Source organism: Emys orbicularis, chromosome 13, assembly GCF_028017835.1.
Source record: "Emys orbicularis isolate rEmyOrb1 chromosome 13, rEmyOrb1.hap1, whole genome shotgun sequence".
NCBI lineage: Eukaryota > Metazoa > Chordata > Testudines > Emydidae > Emys > Emys orbicularis.
The window spans coordinates 3,151,385-3,175,365 of record NC_088695.1 but is presented as its reverse complement, the minus strand read 5'-3'; the positions used below and the strand labels follow the sequence as shown (position 1 = coordinate 3,175,365).

At 55.9% G+C, this 23,981-nt stretch overlaps 1 protein-coding gene and 1 pseudogene across 1 annotated transcript; both read right to left on the bottom strand.

Annotated features, from left to right (window-relative positions):
• Window positions 1-757: 757 nt before the first annotated feature.
• LOC135888133 (zinc-binding protein A33-like) lies at window positions 758-8,229 on the bottom strand (annotated as a pseudogene).
• Window positions 8,230-9,539: 1,310 nt separating this feature from the next.
• LOC135888132 (zinc-binding protein A33-like) lies at window positions 9,540-18,621 on the bottom strand. Its single transcript, XM_065415941.1, has 6 exons — window positions 18,193-18,621; window positions 16,460-16,555; window positions 15,433-15,666; window positions 14,724-14,746; window positions 14,131-14,417; window positions 9,540-9,881 (listed from the first exon to the last, which is right to left on the bottom strand). The coding sequence occupies exons 1-6, from the start codon at window positions 18,619-18,621 to the stop codon at window positions 9,835-9,837; spliced, it is 1,116 nt and encodes a 371-aa protein (XP_065272013.1). The 3' UTR covers window positions 9,540-9,834.
• Window positions 18,622-23,981: the final 5,360 nt, after the last annotated feature.

Genomic DNA, 23,981 nt, shown 5'->3' with positions numbered 1-23,981 from the left:
TACACTGATGTGAGTGAGGGGAAAACACCAGTGAAGTCAGTGGGGGTTACTCCACATGTACAACCGTACGCAACCAAGGAGCAAGTGCATGGATGTCACAGGAGTTGCTCAGGTTTTACACAGCTGTAACTGTGATCAGATTCGGTCCCAGAAAGTCTGAAACTCTTAACTCAGATGTTCTGACCTCTGTGGAGCACCAAAGGGACGAATGAACCAGCAATTCTTAAAGGAAACCAAATTAATTGCCATTGAATGCTTCCAATTTAAGGTTACATCTCACCGGGGAAATGGCCGGACCATGCACCCAGGGGCTGCTGAGAACAAAGAACCAGCAACAAGCTAGAGGTTCAGCTGGTGTGAGCCACCCCAGCTAGTGGATACGTCAGGATGTCATGGACTTAGGGCCAAAATTGCCTTTGCCTCTAGGTTGCGGGTTCGAATCCCAGGGCTGTTGGGTTGGATAAAACAAGGTGGTGGGATGTTGGCGGGTTCTGTGGAAGGGTTCCTGAAGCCATCATCACTGATCCTGCTGTTAACTGGCCCCCTGTCATTGGCGGATAAGCCAAGACTACCTGGGCCTCAGGAACTGAGTAGAGAAGAATCCGTCCAGGTGTAGGACTCAGGCACATCAGCAGAGGACGATGTGGGGCAACTTGGCCATGGCACCAAGATGGCTCCGATCAGGCCCCAGGGTCGGGGGACTGGCTGGCCCAGGGTGATGGGGCAAGGGACATGGAGCCTCTGCCCTCTAAGGGCGTCAGAGCTCCAGGTCCCACATGGAGAGGGGCTCGCTGGACTGGGTGCTCAGGAAGGGAACTAACTCCTCCGCGAAGGAGTCCTGGAAGGTGTGCAGATGGCTCAAGCTGGAGCTGTTATAGAACGACAACTGGCCTCCTTCAAAGTCCAGATACAGCTCCAGCCTCCCGCAGATGGACAGGGCAAGGCGGGGGTCCATCAGGGCCTGGTACTGCCCCCCTCGCTGTTCAATGGCCCACACCCCTTCCCTGGCCTGGAAGCCAAGATGCCTCTTGCGTTTCACAGACCTCCGGGTGGCGCCCACCACCCAGTCGGGGCTGTTGGCCACCCGCACCTCCCAGTAGAGCCGGCTGCCCGCGCAGCCCTCCCGCCCCACCACACAGGGGCTGGTCATGAAGTGCTTGGGTTAGGGTTAGGGGTTAGGATCAGGGTTAGGGGGTAGGGTTATTGCTGAACTTGATGCTGGTGGCTTCCTTGATGAGGACCAGGCTGGGGTGGGCCGAGTGGCAGTCCAGGGTGATGCAGGCTGGCACTGTGGGAGGAGAGAGGGAGTAGAAGGGCTTAATGGCTGGGCTGTGTTTCATATGCCCCATACTGGCAGCAGGGGAGTGGGATTCCCCATCAATTTAAGAGAGATATTCTCCCCCAAGTCAGTGCTGGCCCCATGGCAACACGAGGGTGTGCTGTGTTGCAGGGAGCATGGTGCGGTACCATAGGGGGAGCTCTCCCCTCACAGTCAGTGCTGACCCCAATACCCCACTGCAGGGCTACGGGGCACTGTGCTGTAGGGAGCAGAGTCAGGGATGCTTTTTCCAACACTGGGGGCATGCAAAGCAATACCATGGGAAAGGCACCACCCCCTCATCTTCCTCTTCCTTAGTCTCTTCCTCCTCAGTCTCCAGCGCCCCCTGCTGATCTCCCGCCCTGCTCCCTACAGCACAGAGGCCGAGTACGGTCACCTCACCTGGTATGGACTATCCCCAGTAGCTCCTTCCAGGCGTAGAACTTCAGGGGTCCCTTAAACTCCCCAAGGTTCAGATCCACAGGCACCACCCCATCATCTTCCTCTTCCTTAGCCTCTTCTTCCTCAGCCCCCTCCTCTTCTTCCTCCTCTTTCACCTCAAGTTCCTCATCCTCTTCCCCCTTCTCCTCTTTCTTGCATTTGTTGGTGTCGTCGTCACTGGTTCTCAATTCCTCTTCCACCTCCACCTCCACCTCGTCTCGTTCCCTGTGGAGAAGCTTGTGGGTTGGTGTGAGTGGCCCTACTGTGGTTTTTTAGGACAACGGTCTACCACCGCCAGCCAATGGGGTTATGAAGGCAACAGCCTACCCACCACCATCAGCCAATGGTGTCGCAAGGATAATGGCCTGTGACATTATGAGTGTAATATAATATCTCTGTGACAGGGCCAGAAAGAGTTAATTAACTCACAGACTGACCTGACCGATGGCTGAACTTTAAAGACTGGTTAGGAAGATCTGTAAATGAGCAGAGCTTTGAAATGCAGCCGGCATTGTTAGAGATAGAAGGGGAGATGTTTGCTCAGGTCTTGGGATGTAAGCAAACAAGTCTTGTCTATTGCTATAGCTTTGATTCAAAGATCAAAAAAGGAATATTAACATTTAGGAAGACACTTGAGTGAAATAGTATTATTGTCTCTATGTCTCTTCGAAGGTTGTGGTAACCTGTATCTGAACTGTTTAATGGATAAATTACCCTGTGCTAATTGCCAGGATGTTTGGAAGAAGGAGTGTTAGGCCTATTGTGTTCTCAGGCCAAAAGGCTGCAGGAAATGTATAAAAACCCTGGGACACGATCCTACTTCATCTCAGATCTGCTTTGGGTTTCAAGAGGGGGAAACCTTAAGCCATAAGGATTGAGATCCCCAGTCACTGACTGGAGTCACCCTGAATATGGACATTGGACTATAACCCATGGACTATTTCTAAAAGGACTTTTGGCAACTACAAGCTCATCTCTGCTATGTATCTGAACCTCAAGAATTGAATTCAAGTCTGTATGTATATCGATCTTTTAACCAACTCTCTCTCTCTTTTCTTTTTTAATACATTTTAGTTTAGTTAACAAGAATTGGCTATAAGCGTGTATTTTTGGTAAGATCTAAGTTATCATTGGACCTGGGTCTGGGGCTTGGTCCTTTGGGATTAGAAGAACCTTTTCTTTTATATCATGAAATAAGATTTTCAGAATTTATCATCATATGTTTGACATGTGTGTCTGGATGGAGGCCTGAGGCTGGGTACTTTAGGGGAACTGCGTTGTTTGGACTTCTGAGTAACCAGTGAGGTACTACAGAAGCTGGTTTGTGCTGGTTTGGTAAACCTAAGTATTGGAATATCCACCAGCTTTTGGGGTTTGTCTGCCCTGTTCTGTTTGCAGTTCACCCTGATTGAGTGACCTCAGCTGGTTCCCATGGGCGGCATCGTCATATGGCCTACCTACTTCTGCCAGCCAATGGGGTCACAAGGATAACTGCCTACCTACCACTGTCAACCAATGGCGTCATGAGGGTACTGCCCTATGTACCGTTGCCAGCTAGCGGGGTTACCGCTTTAGCTCAGGTGTAATGTCTGGGATGTGTGTGGTGATACCAGTCAGCTCTGTGTTCTTGGGGAACCAGGGCGCAGTATCCAGCCTGTCTGACTCACGAAAGGACACACACACACACCCAGCCTCTGCTGGGCCTGAAAACCGATCAGAGAAAAGACTTGCGGAGAGCAGTGAAGAGCGGTGGGAGACACACCTAGACCCCTCCTGACACGCAAACCCCCTACTCACACTCCAGTAAGTGTTCTGATGCATGGATCCAACTCTGCATCAGTTCCACTGGGATTTCATCTTCTCCTGACTGATTGTGCTGGGGGCTCTGCCTGTCTCCAGCACTCAGGACCCTGAGCCACCACCATCACCTGGGAACCCCAACCCAGTTCAAGCCTCATGGAGTGGGTGAGATCCCTCCCTCTCTCTCTCTCTCTTTCTCTCTGTTTTCTTTTCTACCTCAGGCAGGTATAGTTTTCTATATCTGACTTTTGTAACCTTTAATAATGTAACTGTTGTGTTGGTTTAGGCTCCTTGTGTGGTGTGACAGGGTCGGGCCAGATGGCTACAGGAGAGTGATCGAAGGCAGATATATTTGCCCCAGATTAAGCAGGTCCCTTTTCCCTGGGTAAGGTAACAGGGGCGGTTCCAGAACAATCAGGAACTTTCTAGAACCAATTAAGGCAGGCAGGCTAATTAGGACACCTGGAGCCAATTAAGAACCTGCTAGAATCAATTAAGACAGGCAGGATAATCAGGGCAGCTGATTTAAAAAGGACCTCCCTTCAGTCAGTGAGGGGCATGCAAGGAGCTGAGAGTGAGAGGGTGTGCTGCTGGAGGGCTGAGGAGTACAAACGCTATATGGCATCAGGAGGAAGGACCTGTGGTGAGGATAAAGAAGGTGTTGGGAGGAGGCCATGGGGAAGTAGCCCAGGGAGTTGTAACTATCACAGGAAACACTATAGACAGCTGTGATCCACAGGGCCCTGGGCTGAAACCCAGAGTAGAGGGCTGGCCTGGGTTCCCCCCATCCCACCCCCCCTTGGATACAAGAGAAGTTGACCTGGACTGTGGGTCCCACCAGAGGGGAAGATCCCTGGCCTGTCCCCTGACCCACTAGGTGGATCAGCAGAGACTGTGGGGATTGTTCTCCTTTCTTTTCCCCATGCTGGCCAGGGATGAGGTGAGCTGAGTGAATGGCAGGTTTGAGCCATTAGCAAATGTGGCCAAACTGAGGGCTGCCGTGAATCTCCGAGGCGAGCAAATCCGCCAATGAGCGCAGGACCCACCAAGGCAGAGGAGGAACTTTGTCACAACGGGTATCACTATTATTCAATAAATAACTTTTATGGTTAGGCTGGTTGCTTCCTTCTCTCTCTCTCTCTCTCTGAACATTACTCTTTTTTGTGTTTTTAGCTTCTCCATTTACTCTGCAACAACGTTCCTCTTACCTAAGCTTAAGATGCCTGTAGTGCCCAAAAATCCTGTGGGGTTTGCTCATCAAGTGGGTTACTACCAGTACAATTGTGACGTGAAAGTGGGGAGAGGGACGTGCTGAACTTGTGACATACGAGGGCGGCAGCTTGGAAGTGCTGATTGACCCGGTTCGCTCAGAATCTGTGTGCGTGTCGGGTTCTGGGGCGGGAGGAACCCAGCCCGGGGGAACGTAGGTCCTGCAGGGTAGCTCCACGGGGAGGGGACGTGCAGCAGGGAGAAGTAGAGCTCTGTATGAGAACACAAGTGACACAAGCAGCACATTGACAGGATTACAAAACCCCGCCTCAACCAGAAGAGTAACCCTAATAACTACAGCGACTAGTTAATGGTGGTACTCCCTTATGTCAAGCAGTAGAGCTCAGCGTTCACTGTGTGCTCATGAGAGGATAATAACCTACTATTGCAACCAGGGAAGGGTGGTACTCCTGGAGCTCAAGTGGTAGAGTTCAGCGAGCGCTGGTCCATGTGAGAGAACAACTTATCACTGCGACCAGCTAGATGGAGTCGCTCACACGGTAGCGGCCCCTGCTCCTAGGTCTGGTGGACCCTGGATTGAACCCTGCAGGTGACCTATGAACTCAAACTTTCCTATGGAAATTTTAGGGAGGGACAAACCCCAAAGATACTCACCTCTCCATCAGCTCCTTGGCATCCTGGATGAGAGGAGAAAAGGGATGGGAATGAGTCAACCCCCAGAGGAGCTACCTCCGCCCACCTCTGTCCATGGGAGAAACTCTGCTCCCCAGCCCCATAACTGCTGCCTCACCCCAGTCAACAGGACCCTTGTTTCCTCCCTGGACCAACTTTTGGTCCCCATCTCTGTTCCCTTTCGGTCCTATCAACCCCCATTGACCCATCTCTGGTGGCACCCATACCCCAGTTCTTCTCCCCTGCCCCCTCCAAAGCCCTAACCTGTCCCCCATGCTAGCTCTGATTCTGTTCTGTCCCCCTCCAGCCTTCCCTGCCCCCTCCCCCCCCCCACCAAGGTCTGGCCCTTCCCCTCACCTTGAGGAAGCCAATGTTGTCCTTACGCTCCAGCCCGACGCATACCCTGGAGAGGGTCTCGGTCCACGAGGCCACTTTCCCATTCAGCTCCTGGAGCTTCTCTTCCATCTGCGCCAGGTTCTTCTTCCGCTGCCGTTCCAGCGCCTCCTTCAGGCCCAGCTCCCGCAGACTCAGCAGCCGGCGCATCTTCTCAAACTCCCCCGAGATGTGGTCCAACAGTAACTCGGAGCAGCTCTAGGCGAGGCGGGGCGGGGAAGGATGGAGACCTGAGTGTGTGTCTGATCCGTCAGGAACCAGACCCCCTTCTACACCAAGGCCTATTGCAGAGCTGACGATAGAACCCAGGATTCCTGGCTCCCAGCCCCTTCCCCCCCCCCCCCCCCCAACCACTAGACCCCACTCCCCTCCCAGAGCTGGGGATAGAACCCAGCAGTCCTTCCCTCCCTGGAACAAGCCCATGTGCCCATCTAGCCCGGTATCCCGCCTCCTACCTGCAGCACTGTTATATTCTCCTGCTGGTGGCACTGGCTCCACGTCAGCCTCATGAGAGCTTCCTGCAGGTGCTGCAGAGACGCCTTCAGCTGTTCCTGGGCAGCAGAGATCCCGGGTTACCAGTTGGAGGGGAGACCTGCTGCCACCCCATCAAGATTCCCCACCCAGCAGTGGGATTTCAGTCCCAGCTCCCTCCTGGGAATTTCAGCCCTGCCCAGTCCTTCCCATTGGCTGCCCTTCCCCAAATCCCTGCCTCCTGGGAACAGGCAGCCAATCAGAGCTGCTGCAGATGACAGGCAGAGCATACTACCTTCCCCCGCCCCACTCCCCCGACAGCCAAGAGGAGTTTTCAGGTAGGGAGGAGGGAGCAGAAAGAGCCTGACAGTTCCAGGAATGGGTCAGTCCACTCCCCACCCCACTGGGAGCAATGGGTTAGACTGCTCTCACCCCCCTCGCAATGGGTCAGTCCATTCCCACCACCTCCTGTTAACAATGGATCAGTCCACTTCCAACTGAGGTCAGTCCTCTCTCCCCTCTTTCCCTCCTGTGAGTAATTGGTCAGTCCACTCCCCCCAATGGATTGCTCTGCTCTCTCTCTCCTAGACTGGATCACTCCATTCCCCTCTACTCTACTCCCCTCCTGTGAGGAATGGATCAGTCCACTCCCCTCTTATCCAGCTGTGGGTCAGTCCACTCCCCCCTGAGAGCAATGAGTCAGTCCACTGCCCCCACCCCACCCCACCCCACCCCGCCAACAAGGGGTCAGTCAGTCCACTCCCTTCTTAGCAGTGGATCAGTTCACTCCTCCCCCTCCTGGAAGCAATGGTTCAGACGCTCCCACTTCCAACCCGCCCACCCACTCCCATGAGTGGTGAATCTATCCACCTCTCCCATCATGAACAATGGGCCAGTCCACTCCCCCGCTCAGAGCAATGGGCCTTTTCACCCCCCCTCCCCCTTGATGAGCCACTCCCTGCGCCCCCTATGAACAATGGGTCAGTCCGCACACACACCCCGAACACAAGGCCTGGGAGGGGTGAGGAGCCCCTGCAGTTGCGGGACAGGGAGGGACGAAGTGCAGGGTGGGGGCAGGACCGACAGGTGGCTGGTGGTGATCAGCATTGATGTGGGTCTCGACTTGTCTCTGAGGAGCCCAGAAAGCTCTGATGTGGGGATGGGGGCACTGGGTTCACATGGGGCTTGAAGTGGCAGAATTAAAGGCTGGGCTGGGAAGCAGCCAGAGGCAGGCTGGGGTGGGCAGAATTGAACCCATTAGACCCTGCCCAGAGAACCCAGGAGTCCTGGCTCCCACTCCCCTCCCAGAGAACCCAGGCGTCCTGCCTGCCATCTTCCCCCCTGCACACTCTAACCCCTAGACCCCACTCTCCTCCCAGAGAACCCAGGCGTCCTGCCTGCCATCTCCCCCCCTGCACACTCTAACCCCTAGACCACACTCCCCTCCCAGAAAACCCAGGCATCCTGGCCCTCACCTTATATTTCTGGACGGCAATTTTGATGGGCAGGAAGTCGTGGCCGTGATGCTGGGGCAGGTCCTGGCAGATCACGCACACAGGCCCTTCATCCTGGCTGCAGAAGAGATTGAGGGGCTCCTCGTGCTCCGGGCAGATGGACCATCCAGACCCGCCTCCGCCCGGCTGGGCCCCCTCATCCAGTCGGAGCAGCCGGGCTTTCTTCGCCAGGCTGCACAGGGCCCAGTTGGTGGCCACACTGCGCAGGGCGAAGGGGCGCCGGCACTCGGGGCACAGCCCCCGGCGCTGCCCCTTGGGGACGCAGGGCTCCAGGCAGGTGGCGCAGAAGCTGTGCCCGCACTCCAGCCTGCGGGGCTCCCGGAACAGGGACAGGCAGATGGGGCACAGCAGGTCCTTTGTGAAACTGGAGACTTCTCTGACTGATGCCATCACAGGCTGGGGACGTCCCTTCTCCTCGGGGCCGGGACGCTGCTGGGCCGGGACGTCCCTTCTCCCAGGGGCCGGGACGCTGCTGGGCCGGGATGTCCCTTCTCCTGGGGGCCTGAACGCTGCTAGGCCGGGACGTCCCTTCTCCCAGGGGCCGGGACGCTGCTAGGCCGGGACGTCCCTTCTCCCAGGGGCCGGGACGCTGCTAGGCCGGGACGTCCCTTCTCCCAGGGGCCGGGACGCTGCTGGGCCGGGACGTCCCTTCTCCTGGGGGCCGGGACGTTGCTGGGCCGGGACGTCCTTTCTCCTGGGGGCCGGGATGCTGCTGGGCCGGGACGTCCCTTCTCCTCGGGGCTGGGATGCTGCTGGGCCGGGACGTCCCTTCTCCTCGGGGCTGGGATGCTGCTGGGCCGGGACGTCCCTTCTCCCCGGGGCCAGGATGCTGCTGGGCCAGGACGTCCTCGGGGCTGGGCTGCCCTGTCTCTGCCCCCAAGCCCAGAGGCACTGGAGCCAGCTGCAGTGCAATGAGGCCAGGCTGCAACTGCAGCAGGACCCACCTCCTCTGCTGACTCAGGGATTCCGCCTGTGGCTGCGAGGTGCCTGCATCCTGCCCCCGCCCAGCCCTGACTCAGCACCAATCTGCTTTCTCCCCCTCCCCCCATTAACCCTCACCTCTCCAGGGCTGCTGGAAATGACTGTGCACCTCTGTGATTGGCTCTGGCCACTGCCCTGGCTGTGCAGGCAATGTGGGGGCTCAGGGTGAAGTCATTTGGGGGACAGTCTGAGCAAACAACTCCACCCCCCCTTCCTGAAACTGCCCCACAAGCCATGAAGCCTGGGAGCCAGGACTCCTGGGTTCTCTTCCCAGCTCTGGGAGGGGAGTGGGGGCTGGTGGGTTAGAGCAGGGGGGGCTGGGAGCCAGGACTCCTGGGTTCTCTTCCCAACTCTGGGAGGGGAGTGGGGGCTAGTGGTTAGAGCAGGGGGGCTGGGAGCCAGGACTCCTGGGTTCTCTCCCCAGCTCTGGGAGGGGAGTGGGGGCTAGTGGTTAGAGCAGGGGGGCTGGGAGCCAGGACTCCTGGGTTCTCTCCCCAGCTCTGGGAGGGGAGTGGGGGCTAGTGGTTAGAGCAGGGGGGCTGGGAGCCAGGACTCCTGGGTTCTCTTCCCAACTCTGGGAGGGGTGTGGGGGCCAGTAGGTTAGAGCAAGGGGTAGGGGGCTAGGAGCCAGGACTCCTGGGTTCTCTCCCCAGCTCTGGGAAGGGAGTGGGGGCCAGTGGGTTAGAGCAGGGGGGGCTGGGAGCCAGGACTCCTGGGTTCTGTTCTGAGCTCTGGTTTATTTGATTCATACACTTTGAAAATGTCCTCGTAACCAGGTCAATATTGTCCAAAGACTCGATAGAATCAGCTACTCATGCAACACCCAATGAAATGCCGGTGTCCTGCCTGCTGGGCAATCCGGGTACATTTCCATGGCTTATCCCTCACACTGGCAGGCTAGAGAGGCTGGATCCTGGTGGCTTTACCCTCCACCAAATCTCCTCCTCAAAATATATGGCAGCTCCGAATCTCCGAGGGCTGGGATCGGCCGCACAGATGCACCCCAGGTGGTCGTCAGTTCCATGTGATAGGTGTGACCTCAGCCCCATCATGGACAGTGGCTAGAAAAGAAAAATAGTTGGATATTGATACCTTGCGGAGATGCAGCCAGCTCTGAGGTGGGGCAGCTGGGTAACAGACACACGGCGACACCACATGGGGATGGCTCGCCCAGCGCTGAGATGCAGCCACCTCTGGGGTGGGTCTTGGCTCCCCCCCAGTGTCTGCTAAAGATAGGACGGTGACACTGCACCCCATATTCATCATAGTGGCATGATTATGACATAATAATGATGCATTTTGTACAAGATGTGTCATGTGAGGTGGCTATGAAAAAGTTATGATTTGCTGAATATGATTATCCTATTTTTAAGCATGTATCATTTGTGTATCTGAATATTGACTGTGTAGCTGTATTTCAAATGGGCTTACTCTGGGTAACACCCACAACTAGCATTCCAGGTACAACAATGTAGACGCTAGACAATGCCGATGGCTCGTCAACAAAGACAATGGACCATGGAAGAGCTTAGCCTTCCTGCAAACGTTTCAGCCAGCCTATAAGTAATGGTAGGGTTACCATATTGCAGTCCTGGAAAAAGAGGACACTCCAAGGGGCCCCAACTCCGCCCCCGGCCCTGCCCCAACTCCACCCTTTCCCGCCCCAACTCCGCCCCTTCCCCAAAGTCCCTGCCCTGACTCCGCCCCCTCCCCTGAACGCTCCGCCCCCTACTCTTCCCCCTCCCCTGCTTCCCGCGAATCAAATGTTCGGAGAACGGAGTGGTCTCTAGTAGTCAAAGACCCTTCTTCCCCGTCCCCTCCTGTCTATGTCTATCCTATTGCTGTCTAACCCGCCCCAGCTCCTCATCTGATTTCAACTGCCCCCCACTACCGCTCTGGATTCCTTGTCCCAGTTTCCTGGTCCTGTCTCACTCTCCTCTCTCCCCGCCCCCATCCCTCAGATGGGATGTTCGTTCCAGACTGGCAAAATTATAAGGCTTCCCAACATTTCAACACTTCCCATTCTAAATTTTCGGTTGCTTAACTATAGGCTAGCTCTGCCTACAACAAAGCATATTCAGAACCTCTGATTAAGGGGATTATAAGTGTAGCAACCTCCATCATAACTAGTCACCAAAGATTGAACCCGAGCCATCCAGACTTAAAAGCATGAGCTTCTACTACTTGAGTTCAAGCTATAACTCCCTTAGCTGGTAGCTATACAGTTATCCTCTACAAATCCACCAGAGGAGGGCACAAAACGCATGTTGGACAGTGAATTACAAAAGTGCCAAATATTATTATTAGACCTGCAATACTTTTCACAATGAACATCAGCGGGGGATCAACTGGGAGTTTAAGAATATTTGGAAAACAATTTTAGAAGAACATTCAGTGCTGTGGTTTAAAAGAAAAAAAACCTGTTAAAACTCATAACTTAGCAGCATTCAGTGTTTGAATAAAAACAACTTCTAGGAGGGATACAAGTTAAGAATGTTGAAACAGGAAGATGTTCTGCTTAGTTACCACTTGGGCAAGGCGGCGTGCTATGTAATACTTGCAAGATTTCACTGTAATGTTTTACAATATATAGCAGCGCAATGCTGATTCCATTGAGATTGTTGAGCAATTCATGCTGATTTTATTTCAGCCCACATCTTAATAGTTTTGAATACTGTAGATCACAATTTTCAGCTCAGTTGGTCTGAACATGCAGAGCTTTAAAATTGCTATGCTCTAAACTGTATATTAACTACAATTTTATAAACCTGCATGTCCGAGAACTGTGTGCCACTACTACTAGACAGTGGTACAAGGCAATTCAGTGTGAATCACAGAAATGTAGGACTGGAAGGGACATCAACAGGTCATCTAGTCAAACCCCTGCACTGAGGCAGGACTGAGTAATAACAACTAGACCATCCTTGACAGGTGTTTGTCTAACCTCTTAAAAAACTCCAATGACTGCTATTCCATAACCTCTCTAGGTAATTTGTCCAGTGCTTAACTACCTTTACAGTTAGGAAGTTTTTCCTAATGTCTAACCTAACTCTCCCTTGCTACAATTTAAGCCCATTGCTTCTTTTTCCTGCATATCCTGAGTGGGACGGGGGTGGGTCCAGGCAGTGGGATTGGGGGGAGGGAGGTCGAGGGAGTCGGTGGGTGTGTGGGGATGGACCGGGGGAAGCAGGGTGGAGGAACTGAGGGGGACAGGACTGGGAGGGGCTGAGGGGGATGGGACAGGACTGGGATGGGGGGAGTAGGGTAGGGGCTGAGGGGAGCATGAATGGGACAGGGTAGAGAGAGCTGTGTAGAGTGGGGTGGGGCGGGGGAGACAATGGGGCTGGGCTGGGGAGGGTTGGGGGGTTGGGGAGAGGGACAGGGTCTGGAGGGGATGAGACAGAGGGGAGCAGGACTGGAATGGGGGGAAGTTGAGGGGGTGGGGCAGCAGGGGGAGCGATGGGGGTGGGATGACAGGGGAGGCTGAAGAAGAGATTTGGGGTAGGGCAAGGCTGAGGGCAGTGGGTTGGGGGGAGCAGGGGGACTGTGGGGGAGGCTGTTGGAACGGGGGCAGGGACTGAGGGCAGTGGGTTCGGGGTGGGAGGTACAGGGGGAACTGCAGGGGAGGCTGAGGGAACAGGGTCAGGGTGGGGGCTGGGGGCAGTGGGTCGGGTGAGATGATGGGGGGAGGGGAGGGACTGTGGGGGAGGCAGAGGGAACAGGGTCAGGGGGGCTGAGGGCAGTGGATTGAGGGTGGGGGGCACAAGGGGGCCTGCGGGGGAGGCTGAGGGAACAGGCTCAGGGTGGGGGCTGAAGGCAGTGGGGCTGAGGGGAGCCCCCCCAGAGGGACCTGCCAGGGGGCCAGGTGAGCCCAGCAGTGCTTACCTGGAGCGGCTCCCAGGAAGCATCCAGCAGGCAGGTCCCTCCCAGTCCACCTGGCTCCTTCCTACGGTTGGGTCGGGTCGAGGGGAGGGGGGCAGGGGCGGGGGGGAGTCTCTCTGCCCGAGTCTACAAGCCCCGCCCTGCTGCAGCACCCAGGGGAGTGAGACCTCCCTGCCTCTCTGTGTGCCGGGGCAGGGGGAGGGCTGCACTCTGCAGGCTCCTCCCGGCCAGGCGGGGGGCCCCGTGGGCTGGTGCCCCCGCGCCGGGAGCTCTCAGCTGCGCGCTGCCCCAGGGCCCAGGGAGGAAAGGTGAGTGGCGCCGGCGGCGCCGGCTTGCCGCGGTTCCCCCAGCGCGGCTGCCCTGTCCTCGCTTTTGGGTCTTTAAATAGCCGTCCGGGGGGAAATCCCGGACATTTTTAGCTTTTTACAAATTCCCCCCGGACGGCTATTTAAAGACCCAAAAGCCAGACATGTCCGGGGAAACCCGGACATATGGTAACCCTAAGTAATGGCTGCCAAGCCCCAGCAAGGACATGTGACCAGACCACATGACACTAAATTCCAGTTTGGTGCCTGTATTTTGCCAGAAACTGGGCTGGGAACTGAGCTTGAAACAAAGGGGTTCCCGCCGTGTGGAGAGACTATATGAGGGGGGAGTGACATCACGACTGGTCTTCACTCCCTGCAACTCAACACGGGAAAGAAGCTCTGGAAGACAAAGGACTTGGAACAGGGGAGGGGAGGGGAACCGAGGCTGCCAGGCAGATGTGGCTTGTGCCTTAAGAATCTGCAAGCCTGCTCGTACCGTCAGTCAGGGTGAGATATGGCCAATTCAAATCCTATCGATCTAGTAAAATACATTTAGCTTGCGTTTTTCTTTATTTGCCAGGTAATCTGCTTTGATCTGTTCGCTGTCACTTATAATCCCTTAAAATCTCTCCTTCTGTAGTTAATGCACTTGTTTAAAGGTTTTATCTTAACCAGTGTGTCTTTATGTGAAGTGCCTGGGAAAATCTCAGCTTGGTGGACACAGGCTTGTTGTGCATATCTTTCCGACATCGAGGGGAAAGCAACTATATTAATGAGCGTGCATTGTACAGATCCCCGTGCAGTGCAAGACGGTATCATTCTGGGTTCATACACCAGCAAGGGTGCAGGGCTGGGGAGCTGGGAAATTGGCTCTTGGCTCCTGTATGTCCTTGAGGGGCTTAGGTAAAGCACTCAGGTAGCTTAGTTGGGTGTGTGGCGCCACCTCCTGTCATGCCGGGTGATAACAGGGCCTGGAGAGGCTGGCTGAGCCACCAACAGAGCCGCATGAGAAGGGCCAGCCCAGTTAAGTGGTTAGGGTCACAGCAGTTCCCACGGCTCCCAGACTGCAGCCCGGGGGTGATTACCCGTCACAAGGACAAGGGTGAGAAACCAGCCTGACCTGCTTGGATGGTCCCCAGCATTTCCTGCCAGGCCTCAAAGTCCAGCGAGTCCTTGAATTCCTCGAGACCCGGGTCCACAGCAACGATATCCCCATCGTCATCTTCATCTCCCTCCTCCTCCTCGCCGTTAGCCTCATCTTCATCTCCCTCCTCCTCCTCCTCCTCCTCGCCATTAGCCACATCTTCATCTTCATCAATCCAATCATCTTCATCGCCGCTGGACCCTTCGTCACTTGCACCGTCCTCTTCCTCCTCCCCACCGCGGCTCGACTGATCCTCCCGGACTCTACAGAAGGAGAAATCTACTAAACCAGCCACCTGTGTGTGTGTACACACACCTCTCCCTCGGTGTACATACGGATCTCTTTGTGTGTGCGCGCGCATGATCTCTGTGTGTGCGGGCATATGTGTGTGTGACTCCATGTGTGTGTGTACAGATCTCTGTGTGTGAGGTCAGATGTGTGTGTGACTCCGTGTGTGTGTGTGTGTGTGTGTGTGTGTCAGTAACACAAAGAGAGGAACACGCAGACCGAGTAGACCTAAAAAGAAGTGTGCATGTGGGGGGGGGGGGGGGGGGGAGACACACACTCACCTTCTTATCAGCTCCTTGATGCCCTAGATGCGTGAGAAAGTGACAAAATTAGCCCCTGGAACTACCCACCACAGTAACAAGCCGTGCCCCCTTGTGGGTGATATACCAGCCCTATGGGGCAGTCCTTTCCCACCCACCCTGCTCAGCCCCAATTCCCACCCCTGCCTCATCCAACCCCACCTGTCCCCAGCTGCTTTCCCTCCATACCCCTTCTGCTGCATGTTCCTCGCGTCATACACCTGCCCATCTCCCCTAACCTGCTTCTGCCTCGACAGCCTGTTCCCCTCCCAGAGACTCCAGGAGTCCTAACTCCCAGCCCCCCGCTCTAACCCACTAGACTCCACTGCTGTCCTGGAGCCGGGGATAGAACCCAGGAGTCCTAACTCCCAGCCCCCGCCCCTCTAACCCACTAGACTCCACTGCTGTCCTGGAGCCGGGGATAGAACCCAGGAGTCCTGGCTCCCAGCACCCCCCGCTCTAACCCACTAGACCCCACTGCCGTCCTGGAGCCGGGGATAGAACCCAGGAGTCCTGGCTCCCAGCCCCCCCTGCTCTAACCCACTAGACCCCCACTGCCGGCCTGGTGCTGGGGATAGAACCCAGGAGTCCTGGCTCCCAGCCCCATTACACAATCTCCCATCCCATAGCTCCATCATGCAGCGCCTCCCCGTCTTGTTCCCATCTCCTGGCAGATGAAATCCCACCTCACCCTGAGGAAGGCTATGTGATCTGAGGTGTCCAGCCCCGCCCGGGCCCTGGACAGGGTCTCGTTACGAAAGGTCACTTCTTCATCCAGCTCCTTCAGCCTCTCCTCCATCTCCACCCGGTTCTCCTCCTTCAGCCTCTCCACGGTCTCTTTCATGCCCTGCTCCTTCTCCTGCAGGATCTGATGGAGAACTCCAAACTCCTTGGCGATATACCCCAAGAGGTCTTGGGCGCAGCTCTGCGGAGAAACCAGCGGGAGGTTCAAAACACATCACCCACCACGAAGCGTGTGCGGGAAGCAGGACGATCGGTGCCTCAGTTTCCCCAACTGTACAGTGGAGAGAACAGCACTTCCTTACCTCACGGGGGGCTGGGAGGGTGAGCACAGGAAAATGGAGCGAGATGGGAATTTTTTTGACAAAATGTTTTTTATAGAAAAATTTGGAACAATCGAAACTGTGTGTGAAACAGGGTTTGGACACGACAAGTCTCCTAAATCAGGAAAAGTTTGGCAGGGAAGGTGAGCTAAAGGGCCAGGGCCTGTTAACTTAGGGACAGTCACGGACTCCTAACAATAATAATACCTAGCACTTTTCATCCTCAGATCTAGCCGCTCTTGACAAGTTTTCCTGGCTCTGCCAACCTCTGTGTCCGCTCCGTAATCCTGAGTCTTCGCTACTGGCCCTTTGTTAACGAGCGCTGGTCAAAAAACCAGACCGGTGGGAAAGGCTGATTTTTCAAAAGGGGGGTTTCCGAAGGAAGTCAGTGTCATAATCCCTGTCTGATGGGTAGGGAAACTGAGGCACAGATTGGGGCAATGACTGGCCCAAGGTCATCCAGTGGCCGAGCCAGGAATAGAACCCAGGTGTCCTGAATTCCGTGCCAGTGCTTGAGCCACTAGGGTACGTGGCGTCGCTCTCCTAGGCCTATGTGCATGGTCCAGCCACTAGGAGGGGACAGCGAGCCCACACCATAAACGTGGGTTAAAGCCTGACCCCATCTCAACCATACAAGGGGGCTCTTAGCAATACCTCCAGCTCTGCTATGTTCTCCTGCTGGTGGCGCTGGTCCTCAGTGGCTGAATTCAGATTGTCCTTCAGGGGTACGAGAGATGCCTTCAGCTTGTCCTGTGTAGCAGAGAAACCCACCCGTCAGCGAGGGGTTTTTACCCCTTCCTCACAGGTCAGGTTTTCTCAACCTTTGATCATTTTTGTCGCTCCCCTGTGGACTCTCTCTCGTTTGTCCACATCTTTGCGGAAGTGCAGCGCCCAGAACTGCTGTTGTTCCCGGTTTTGCAGTCGTGCATTTGATTTTTTCCCTTCCTCAGTGTAGTACATTGCACGTGTCTTTACTGAATTGCATCTTGATTTCAGACCCATTCTCCAGTGACACAGCGAGGAGTCCCCCCCCCCCCCAATGAACTGGCCACCCAGGGGATGTAACGAGACAGGAGCAGTGCAGGGGACTGAGTCTGGCAGTGTCCCCCAGCCTAGTTTGACCTACTTAGACCGCAAATTCCCGTCCCAGAACTGGGGATAGAACCCAGAAGTCCTGACTTCCAGCCTCCATCTTCTAACCCAGTAGATCCCACTCCCAGAGAACCTAGGAGCCCTGGCTCCCAGCCCCCCTGTTCTAACCACTAGACCCCACTCCCCTCCCAGAGAACCCAGGCGTCCTGGCTCCCAGCCTCCCCCCCCCAGCTCTAACCATTAGGCCCCCCTCCCCTCCCAGAGAACCCAGGCGTCCTGGGTCTCAGCCCTCCCACTCTAACCACTACACCCCACTCTCCCCTCAGGGAACCCAGGCATCCTGGGTCTCAGCCCCCCCCCCACTCTAACCACTACACCCCACTCCCACCCCAGAGAACCCAGGCGTCCTGGCTCTCAGCCCTCCTGCTCCAACCATTAGACCCCACTCCGCTCCCAGAGAACCCAGGCGTCCTGGCTCTCAGCCTCCCCGCTCTAACCACTACACCCCACTCTCCTCTCAGGGAACCCAGGCATCCTGGGTCTCAGCCCTCCCACTCTAACCACTACACCCCACTCCCACCCCAGAGAACCCAGGCGTCCTGGCTCTCAGCCCTCCTGCTCCAACCATTAGACCCCACTCCCCTCCCAGAGAACCCAGGCGTCCTGGCTCTCAGGCCCGCCCCCCCACTCTAACCACTAGACCCCTCTCCCCTCCCAGAGAACCCAGGCATCCTGGCTCCCAGCCTCCCCCACCCAGCTCTAACCCATTAGACCCCACTCCCCTCCCAGAGAACCCAGGCATCCTGGCTCTCAGGCCCCCCCCCCACTCTAACCACTAGACCCCTCTCCCCTCCCAGAGAACCCAGGCGTCCTGGCTCTCAGCCCCCCCCCCCCGCTCTAACCACTAGACCCCACTCTCCTCCCAGAGAACCCAGGCATCCTGGCTCTCAGCCCCTCCCCCACTCCAATCACTAGACCCCACTCCCCTCCCAGAGAACCCAGGCGTCCTGGCTCCCAGCCTCCCCCACCCAGCTCTAACCCATTAGACCCCACTCCCCTCCCAGAGAACCCAGGCATCCTGGCTCTCAGGCCCCCCCCCACTCTAACCACTAGACCCCTCTCCCCTCCCAGAGAACCCAGGCGTCCTGGCTCTCAGCCCCCCCCCCCCCCCGCTCTAACCACTAGACCCCACTCTCCTCCCAGAGAACCCAGGCATCCTGGCTCTCAGCCCCTCCCCCACTCCAATCACTAGACCCCACTCCCCTCCCAGAGAACCCAGGCGTCCTGGCCCTCACCTGATATTTCTGGACGGCGTTTTTGACCGGCAGGAAGTCGTGGCCGCGGTGCTGGGGCAGGTCCCGGCAGATCACGCAGATGGGCCCCTTGTCCTGGCTGCAGAAGAGTTTGAGGGGCTCCTCGTGCTCCGGGCAGATGGACCATCCAGACCCGCCTCCGCCCGGCTGGGCCCCCTCGTCCAGTCGGAGCAGCCGGGCTTTCTCCGCCAGGCTGCACAGGGCCCAGTTGGTGGCCACACTGCGCAGGGCGAAGGGGCGCCGGCACTCGGGGCACAGCCCCCGGCGCTGCCCCTTGGGGACGCAGGGCTCCAGGCAGGCGGCGCAGAAGCTGTGCCCGCACTCCAGCATGCGGGGCTCCCGGAACAGGGACAGGCAGATGGCGCAGAGCAGGTCCTCGGCCAGGCTGGACACGTCCAGGGCAGACGCCATCGCAGCCCCGAAATGTCCCCCGGCCGGCCGGAGTCACAGGCACTGGGGCTTTTGCTTTCGGTTCCCGCACACCCGTACACACACACACCCCACCAGAGGAAAGGGAGAACCCGGCAGCTGTCACCGCCTAACCCACTTCCGCAGGCTGTCCAAAGTTCAGTTTGTTTGCACCAGTCATAAGTAATGCCCGGAGCTGGAGAGAGACTCCAGGAGTCCTGCCCCTGCCCCCCCAGCTCTAACTCACTAGCCCCCACTCCCTCCCCTCGCAGGGCTGGGGAGAGAACCCAGGAGTCCTGGTGTCACGGAGTGTGGGGGGACACAAGGCCCTGCACCCCCAGCTTCCTGCGATTCACCATGACTCTCAGCCAGCCAGTAAAGCAGAAGGTTTATTTAGACGACAGGAACACAGTCCAAGGCAGGTCTTGCAGGCACAGACAACAGGACCCCCCACAATTAGGTGCATCTTGGGGCCTCAGGGGCACCACAGCCCCATTGGGGGATCAGAGCCCCGTCTGGGCTCCCCTCCATTCCATCAGCCAGCTCCTGAAACTCCCACTCTCCCAGGCGTCTCCTCCCCCCAGCCTTTGTCCAGTTTCCCTGGGCAAAGGTGTCACCTGGCCTCCAAACTTCCTAGGTTCTCATGTTACATGCTCAGGTATCCTCCCTCAAGGCCAATCTCCCATCCCCCAATGCAGACCGTCCTAGCCAACCCCCCCTGCAACCTTCCCAGCCAACACTCCCCACTCAGCATTCAAAGACCACATTAAGAACAGTCCAGGTTCGTCACACCTGGCTCCCAGCCCCCACTGCTCTAACCACTGGACCCCACTCCCCTCCCAGAGCTGGGGAGAGAACCCAGGACTCCTGCCCCCAGCTCTAATCCACCAGCCCCCACTCCCCTGCCAGGGCTGGGGAAAGAACCCAGGAGTCCTGACTCCCAGCCCCCCTTGCTCTAACCACTGGACCCCACTCCCCTCCCAGAGCTGAGGAGAGAACCCAGGAGTCCTGGCTCCCAGCCCCCACCCCCCATTCTAACCACTGGCCCTCACTCCCCTCCCACACCAGGGGAGAGAAACCAGGAGACCTGGTTCCCAGCCCCCCTTGCTCTAACCACTAGACCCCACTCCCTTCCCAGAGCTGGGGAAAGAACCCAGGAGTCCTGGCTCCCAGCCCTCCCTGCTCTAACCATTATACCCCACTCCCCTCCCAGGGCTGGGGAGAGAAACCAGGAGTCCTGGTTTACCTGCTCTACCCCCATCCAACCTCTCCCTAAACCAATGTGTACAGGGGTGTGTGTGTGGGCAGGGGGGAAAGGGATCAAAACTTCCACTCCCCAGCAGCTTTCTACACCCCTTGCAATTAATCCCCCCTCCCCCTAATCCAGGGTTCTCAAACTGGGGGTCGGGACCCCTCAAGGGGTCATGAGCTTATTACATGGGGGGTCACGAGCTGTCAGCCTCCACCCCAAACCCCCCTTTGCCTCCAGCATTTATAATGGTGTTAAATATATAAAAAAGTGTTTTTAATTTATAAGGGGGGGTCGCACACAGAGACTTGCTATGTGAAAGGGGTCACCCGTACAAAAGTTTGAGAACCACTGGTCTAATCCAGGGGTCTCAAACTCAAATGACCACGAGGGTCACATGAGGACTAGTCCATTGGCCGAGGGCCGCATTACTGACACCTCCCCCCACCACCCTTGGCCCCGCCCCCACTCCACCCCTTCCATGAGGCCCTGCCCCCATTCCAACCCCTTCCCTGAAATCCCCACCCCAACTCTGCCCCCTTCCTGCCCCCAGGGAGGGCAGGAGGGGTGTGGGGCTCAGGGCAGGGAGTTGGGGTGTGGGGTACAGCAGGGGGTTGGGCTGCAGGAGGGGCTCAGGGGGCGGGCTCCAGCCCGACATGCACCGGGGGCAGGGCAGGCCGCCTGCCTGCCTGTCCCCGCACTGCTCCGGGAAGTGGCCGGAACCTGGGGGAGGAGGGGCACAGGGGTCTGTGTATTGCTGTTGCTTCAGGCACCGCCCCCAGCAGCTCCCATTGGCCGGGAACGGGGAACTGCGGCCAATGGGAGCTGCTGGGGGCGCTGCCTGAAGCAAGAGCAACACACAGAGCCCTGTGCCCCCCCTTCCCCACGTTCCGGCCGCTTCCCGGAGCAGCAGGGGGCAGGGCAGGCAGGGAGCCTGCCCTTCCCCCAGTGCGCGTCGGGCTGGCGCCGCTCTAGGTAAACGCTGGGGGGGGGGGGCGCGAGGAGCTCGCGGGCCGCAGAAAACAACCCCGCGGGCCGCATGCGGCCCCCGGGCCGCGTGTTTGAGACCCCTGGTCTAATCCCTCCTGGAGCAGGGCCTGCAATTAGGGCTTTCCACCAGCAGGGTGCAGTCATGCTCTTAGGTGCTATGTAACCCCCACCCCTCGCACAATCTGTCTCCTGCTGCTCAGTTTACAGGGTCCCTCCTAACCTGCTGTGACTTGCTTTCGTGTGTTTGTTTCCCCACTCCCCTCCTTTCAGTCTCTCTTCTCCACCCCACCTCCGTCTCCCCAGTTCCTGGCCTGCTCCCCAGCTCTGACCCAGGTCTTCCCACCCTGCAGCAACTCTCATTTCTTCATTTTCTTTCTTTCTTTCCTCCCCACCCCTAGCCCTCGTGCCCCCGTTGGGAGCCTGGTCCCAGTTTGTAGCCAGGTCCTACCAACTTTCAGCCATTTTCTTTTTTTCTTCCATCATCTGCCTCCATTCCGCCGTCCTCAGTTTTGTGACTGGGTCCCCGCCCAGCCTGCTGCCACTTACCTGTATTCGCTCTCTCTCTTTCCAGCCCTTTCCCCCGTAGTTTGCAGCCGGGTCCTGCCAATCTGCAGCAACCTTCCAGTTTTTTCTCTCATTCGTTTGTTCCTTGACTCTTCCTTTTCTTGTTCCCGTTGCTTGGATTCTTTCTTTGCTCGCCATTCCTCTTTTCGCAGGTTCTCCAACCCACCAGTTTTCATTCTCTCTCTCTTCTTCTTTCATTCCTTTGTTCCTTTTCTTGCCTCCTGTCAGGGCTGGCCTTAGGGAAAATGCCACCCTGGGTGAACTTGTTTTTGGCACCCCTAGCCCGCGTGTGCGGTGCCCCCCCCCATTGCCCTGGCCCCTGTGTGTGCCCCCCATTGCCCCTGGCTCCCCACCTTCCCTTTGCCCCCTAACCCCTGCACCCCTAATCCCCACACTTCCCCCTTCACCCTGGCACCGTGTCCCTAGCGCCCCTAACCCCTGTATTGTGCCCCCTGCATCTCTAACCCCTGCACCCCATCCTGTGCCCCTAATCTCTGCCCTCCCCCCCTTTTACCCCAACCCCTGCCCCCCCGCACCCACATGGGGAAACTTACCTGGATACACTGCTGCTCGCTCCCCAGAACGCTGCTCCGCCACGCCCCCCAGGGGGCTGTGAGGGGGGGAGCGAGGAGCAACGTCAGGGCACCCGGCACCCAGGTCACTTTCCCCACCTGGGCTGCATAAGGGGAGGGCAGGAGAGCAGCAGGGAGTAATTTCTGACACTACACAGGCAGCGCAAACACCTCTGCGCTGCAACATGGTGCCCCCCCTGACCACAGCGCCCTGGGCAGTCGCCCGGGTGGCCCACCACCCCCGAGGCCAGCCCTGCCTTCTTTTCCCTTCCTTCCATCCCGCTTTCCTCCATTTTGTAGCCTGTAGTACCCTCCCAACCCACACTGGCTTTCATTCTCATTTTATTGCTCCTTTCTTCACTACTTTATTCTTTCTTTTCTAAATAGCCACATCTCTTCTTCCCCAGTTTGGATTCAGGTCCCCTCCCAACCTGAAGCAACATTCAGTCTTTCATTCCTACCCACGCCAGAGAATCTCACCCAGCAATTCCGGCATGAAGCCCATATCTGGTGGTTGAGCTAGAATGTATTTTTGATAAGACCAATCTTATCTTGATTTACAGACTCCAGGTGATTAGGAATCCACCAGGTTCCTAAGTAAGTTGTTCCAGTCATTAATTACCCTCCCTGCTAAATAATTGCACCATTTTTGTAACCTAAATGTGTCTAGCTTCAAATTCCAGCCATTGAATCTCATTCTACCTTTGTCTACTAGATTAAACATCCTCCTGCACTCAATTTTCACCCCATGTGGACCATGATCAAATCACCTCTTAACCTTCTCCTGGATAAACTAAATAGATGGGGCTTGTTTAGTTTATCACTATAATGCAGGTTTTCCAAACCTGGAATCTTGTGGCTGTTTACTGAAACGCGGGGTGCCAGAACTGGGGAGGTCGGGGGGGGACATGCCTGCCCACTTTTTTACATGGGCGTAGTTTGGGGACAGAAGGCCGCATTTCCCCCTCAAACTGAACAGTGTAAGTGCCAGAACAGATCCAACTAGACGCCCCCTCATTCAAAAATGATTTCCCATTGAAAACTGCGTCTTGAGATTTATCAGTATGTCAATTTTTACCCATTCCATGTGGCCTGCATTGATCTTTTCAGAGTGCTAATTTTTTTTAATTGGGATGTTGTGTGGTACAAAAGTCTCATTGTATTATGTCAACAGAGTTACCTTTCTCAACATTGTGTATATACAACAGTCAACCAAAGTTTTGAAATCATCAAAAAAAATATCAAGTTTGTCCGACAAAACTTTACAACCTAATTCCCACAACTTTTGATGAGGAAAGCAACTTCAAGGAGACATGTATAGAAAATGCAAAGCTTTTATTCACCACATAAAAGGAAACAACTAAACAACAACAACAAAAATCTATATATTAGTGTAAAAATCTTTTTTTTCTCTCTACTCGCCAAATATGTACAGATCCCGTTTCCAAATAACAATAGTAAAAAAGAAAAAAACTACCAAGATTAGCAAGGAATTTTTTTAAAAAATGAATAAAAAGCATTTGACAGGGTTGTGTGTGGGTGGAGAGAGACAAAAACATACACATCCGAATCATTAAATCTATATCACAGTCATCAATATTTACTCCTTGGAAACAAAAATATGACTGGGGATTTTGGAGAAATCTAAGGAAATTTAGTGCTCAAAGCTCATTCATTTCTCTGAGCACTTCACTCACCTTCACTTCCTTTGAGAAGCTCAGCTCAAGACTTTGCAAAGTGATTAGTGATTTCGCACCTTAAAGGCACTTGATTTTCCGAGAAGGCCCTTTAGCGTGGTGCCTCTTTCCCTCTACAAAAATGAATGCACCCTAAAACACTAGTCCCCGGTGAAAATCTCGCTGCCCCCAGACTCTACAGTACGGTATCTACAATTCCTTCCTCCAAGTCTCAGGAGGAAGGAAAAATTAAATTACAAACAATGATGCCCGGATCCCCAGCTGGTATCAACCAGCAGTAGTTGCATTGAG

What these genes read in the sequence shown, in the direction of transcription:
- LOC135888132 (XM_065415941.1), bottom strand. Translation starts at nt 18,621, where the DNA reads ATGGCGTCTGCCCTGGACGTGTCCAGCCTGGCCGAGGACCTGCTCTGC. An exon ending in ACGCCGTCCAGAAATATCAG is followed by an intron (nt 16,556 to 18,192) that starts GTGAGGGCCAGG and finishes TCTGCTACACAG; the next exon opens with GACAAGCTGAAGGCATCTCT. An exon ending in GCTGGGGACCATCCAAGCAG is followed by an intron (nt 9,882 to 14,130) that starts GTCAGGCTGGTT and finishes TTTCTTTTCTAG; the next exon opens with CCACTGTCCATGATGGGGCT.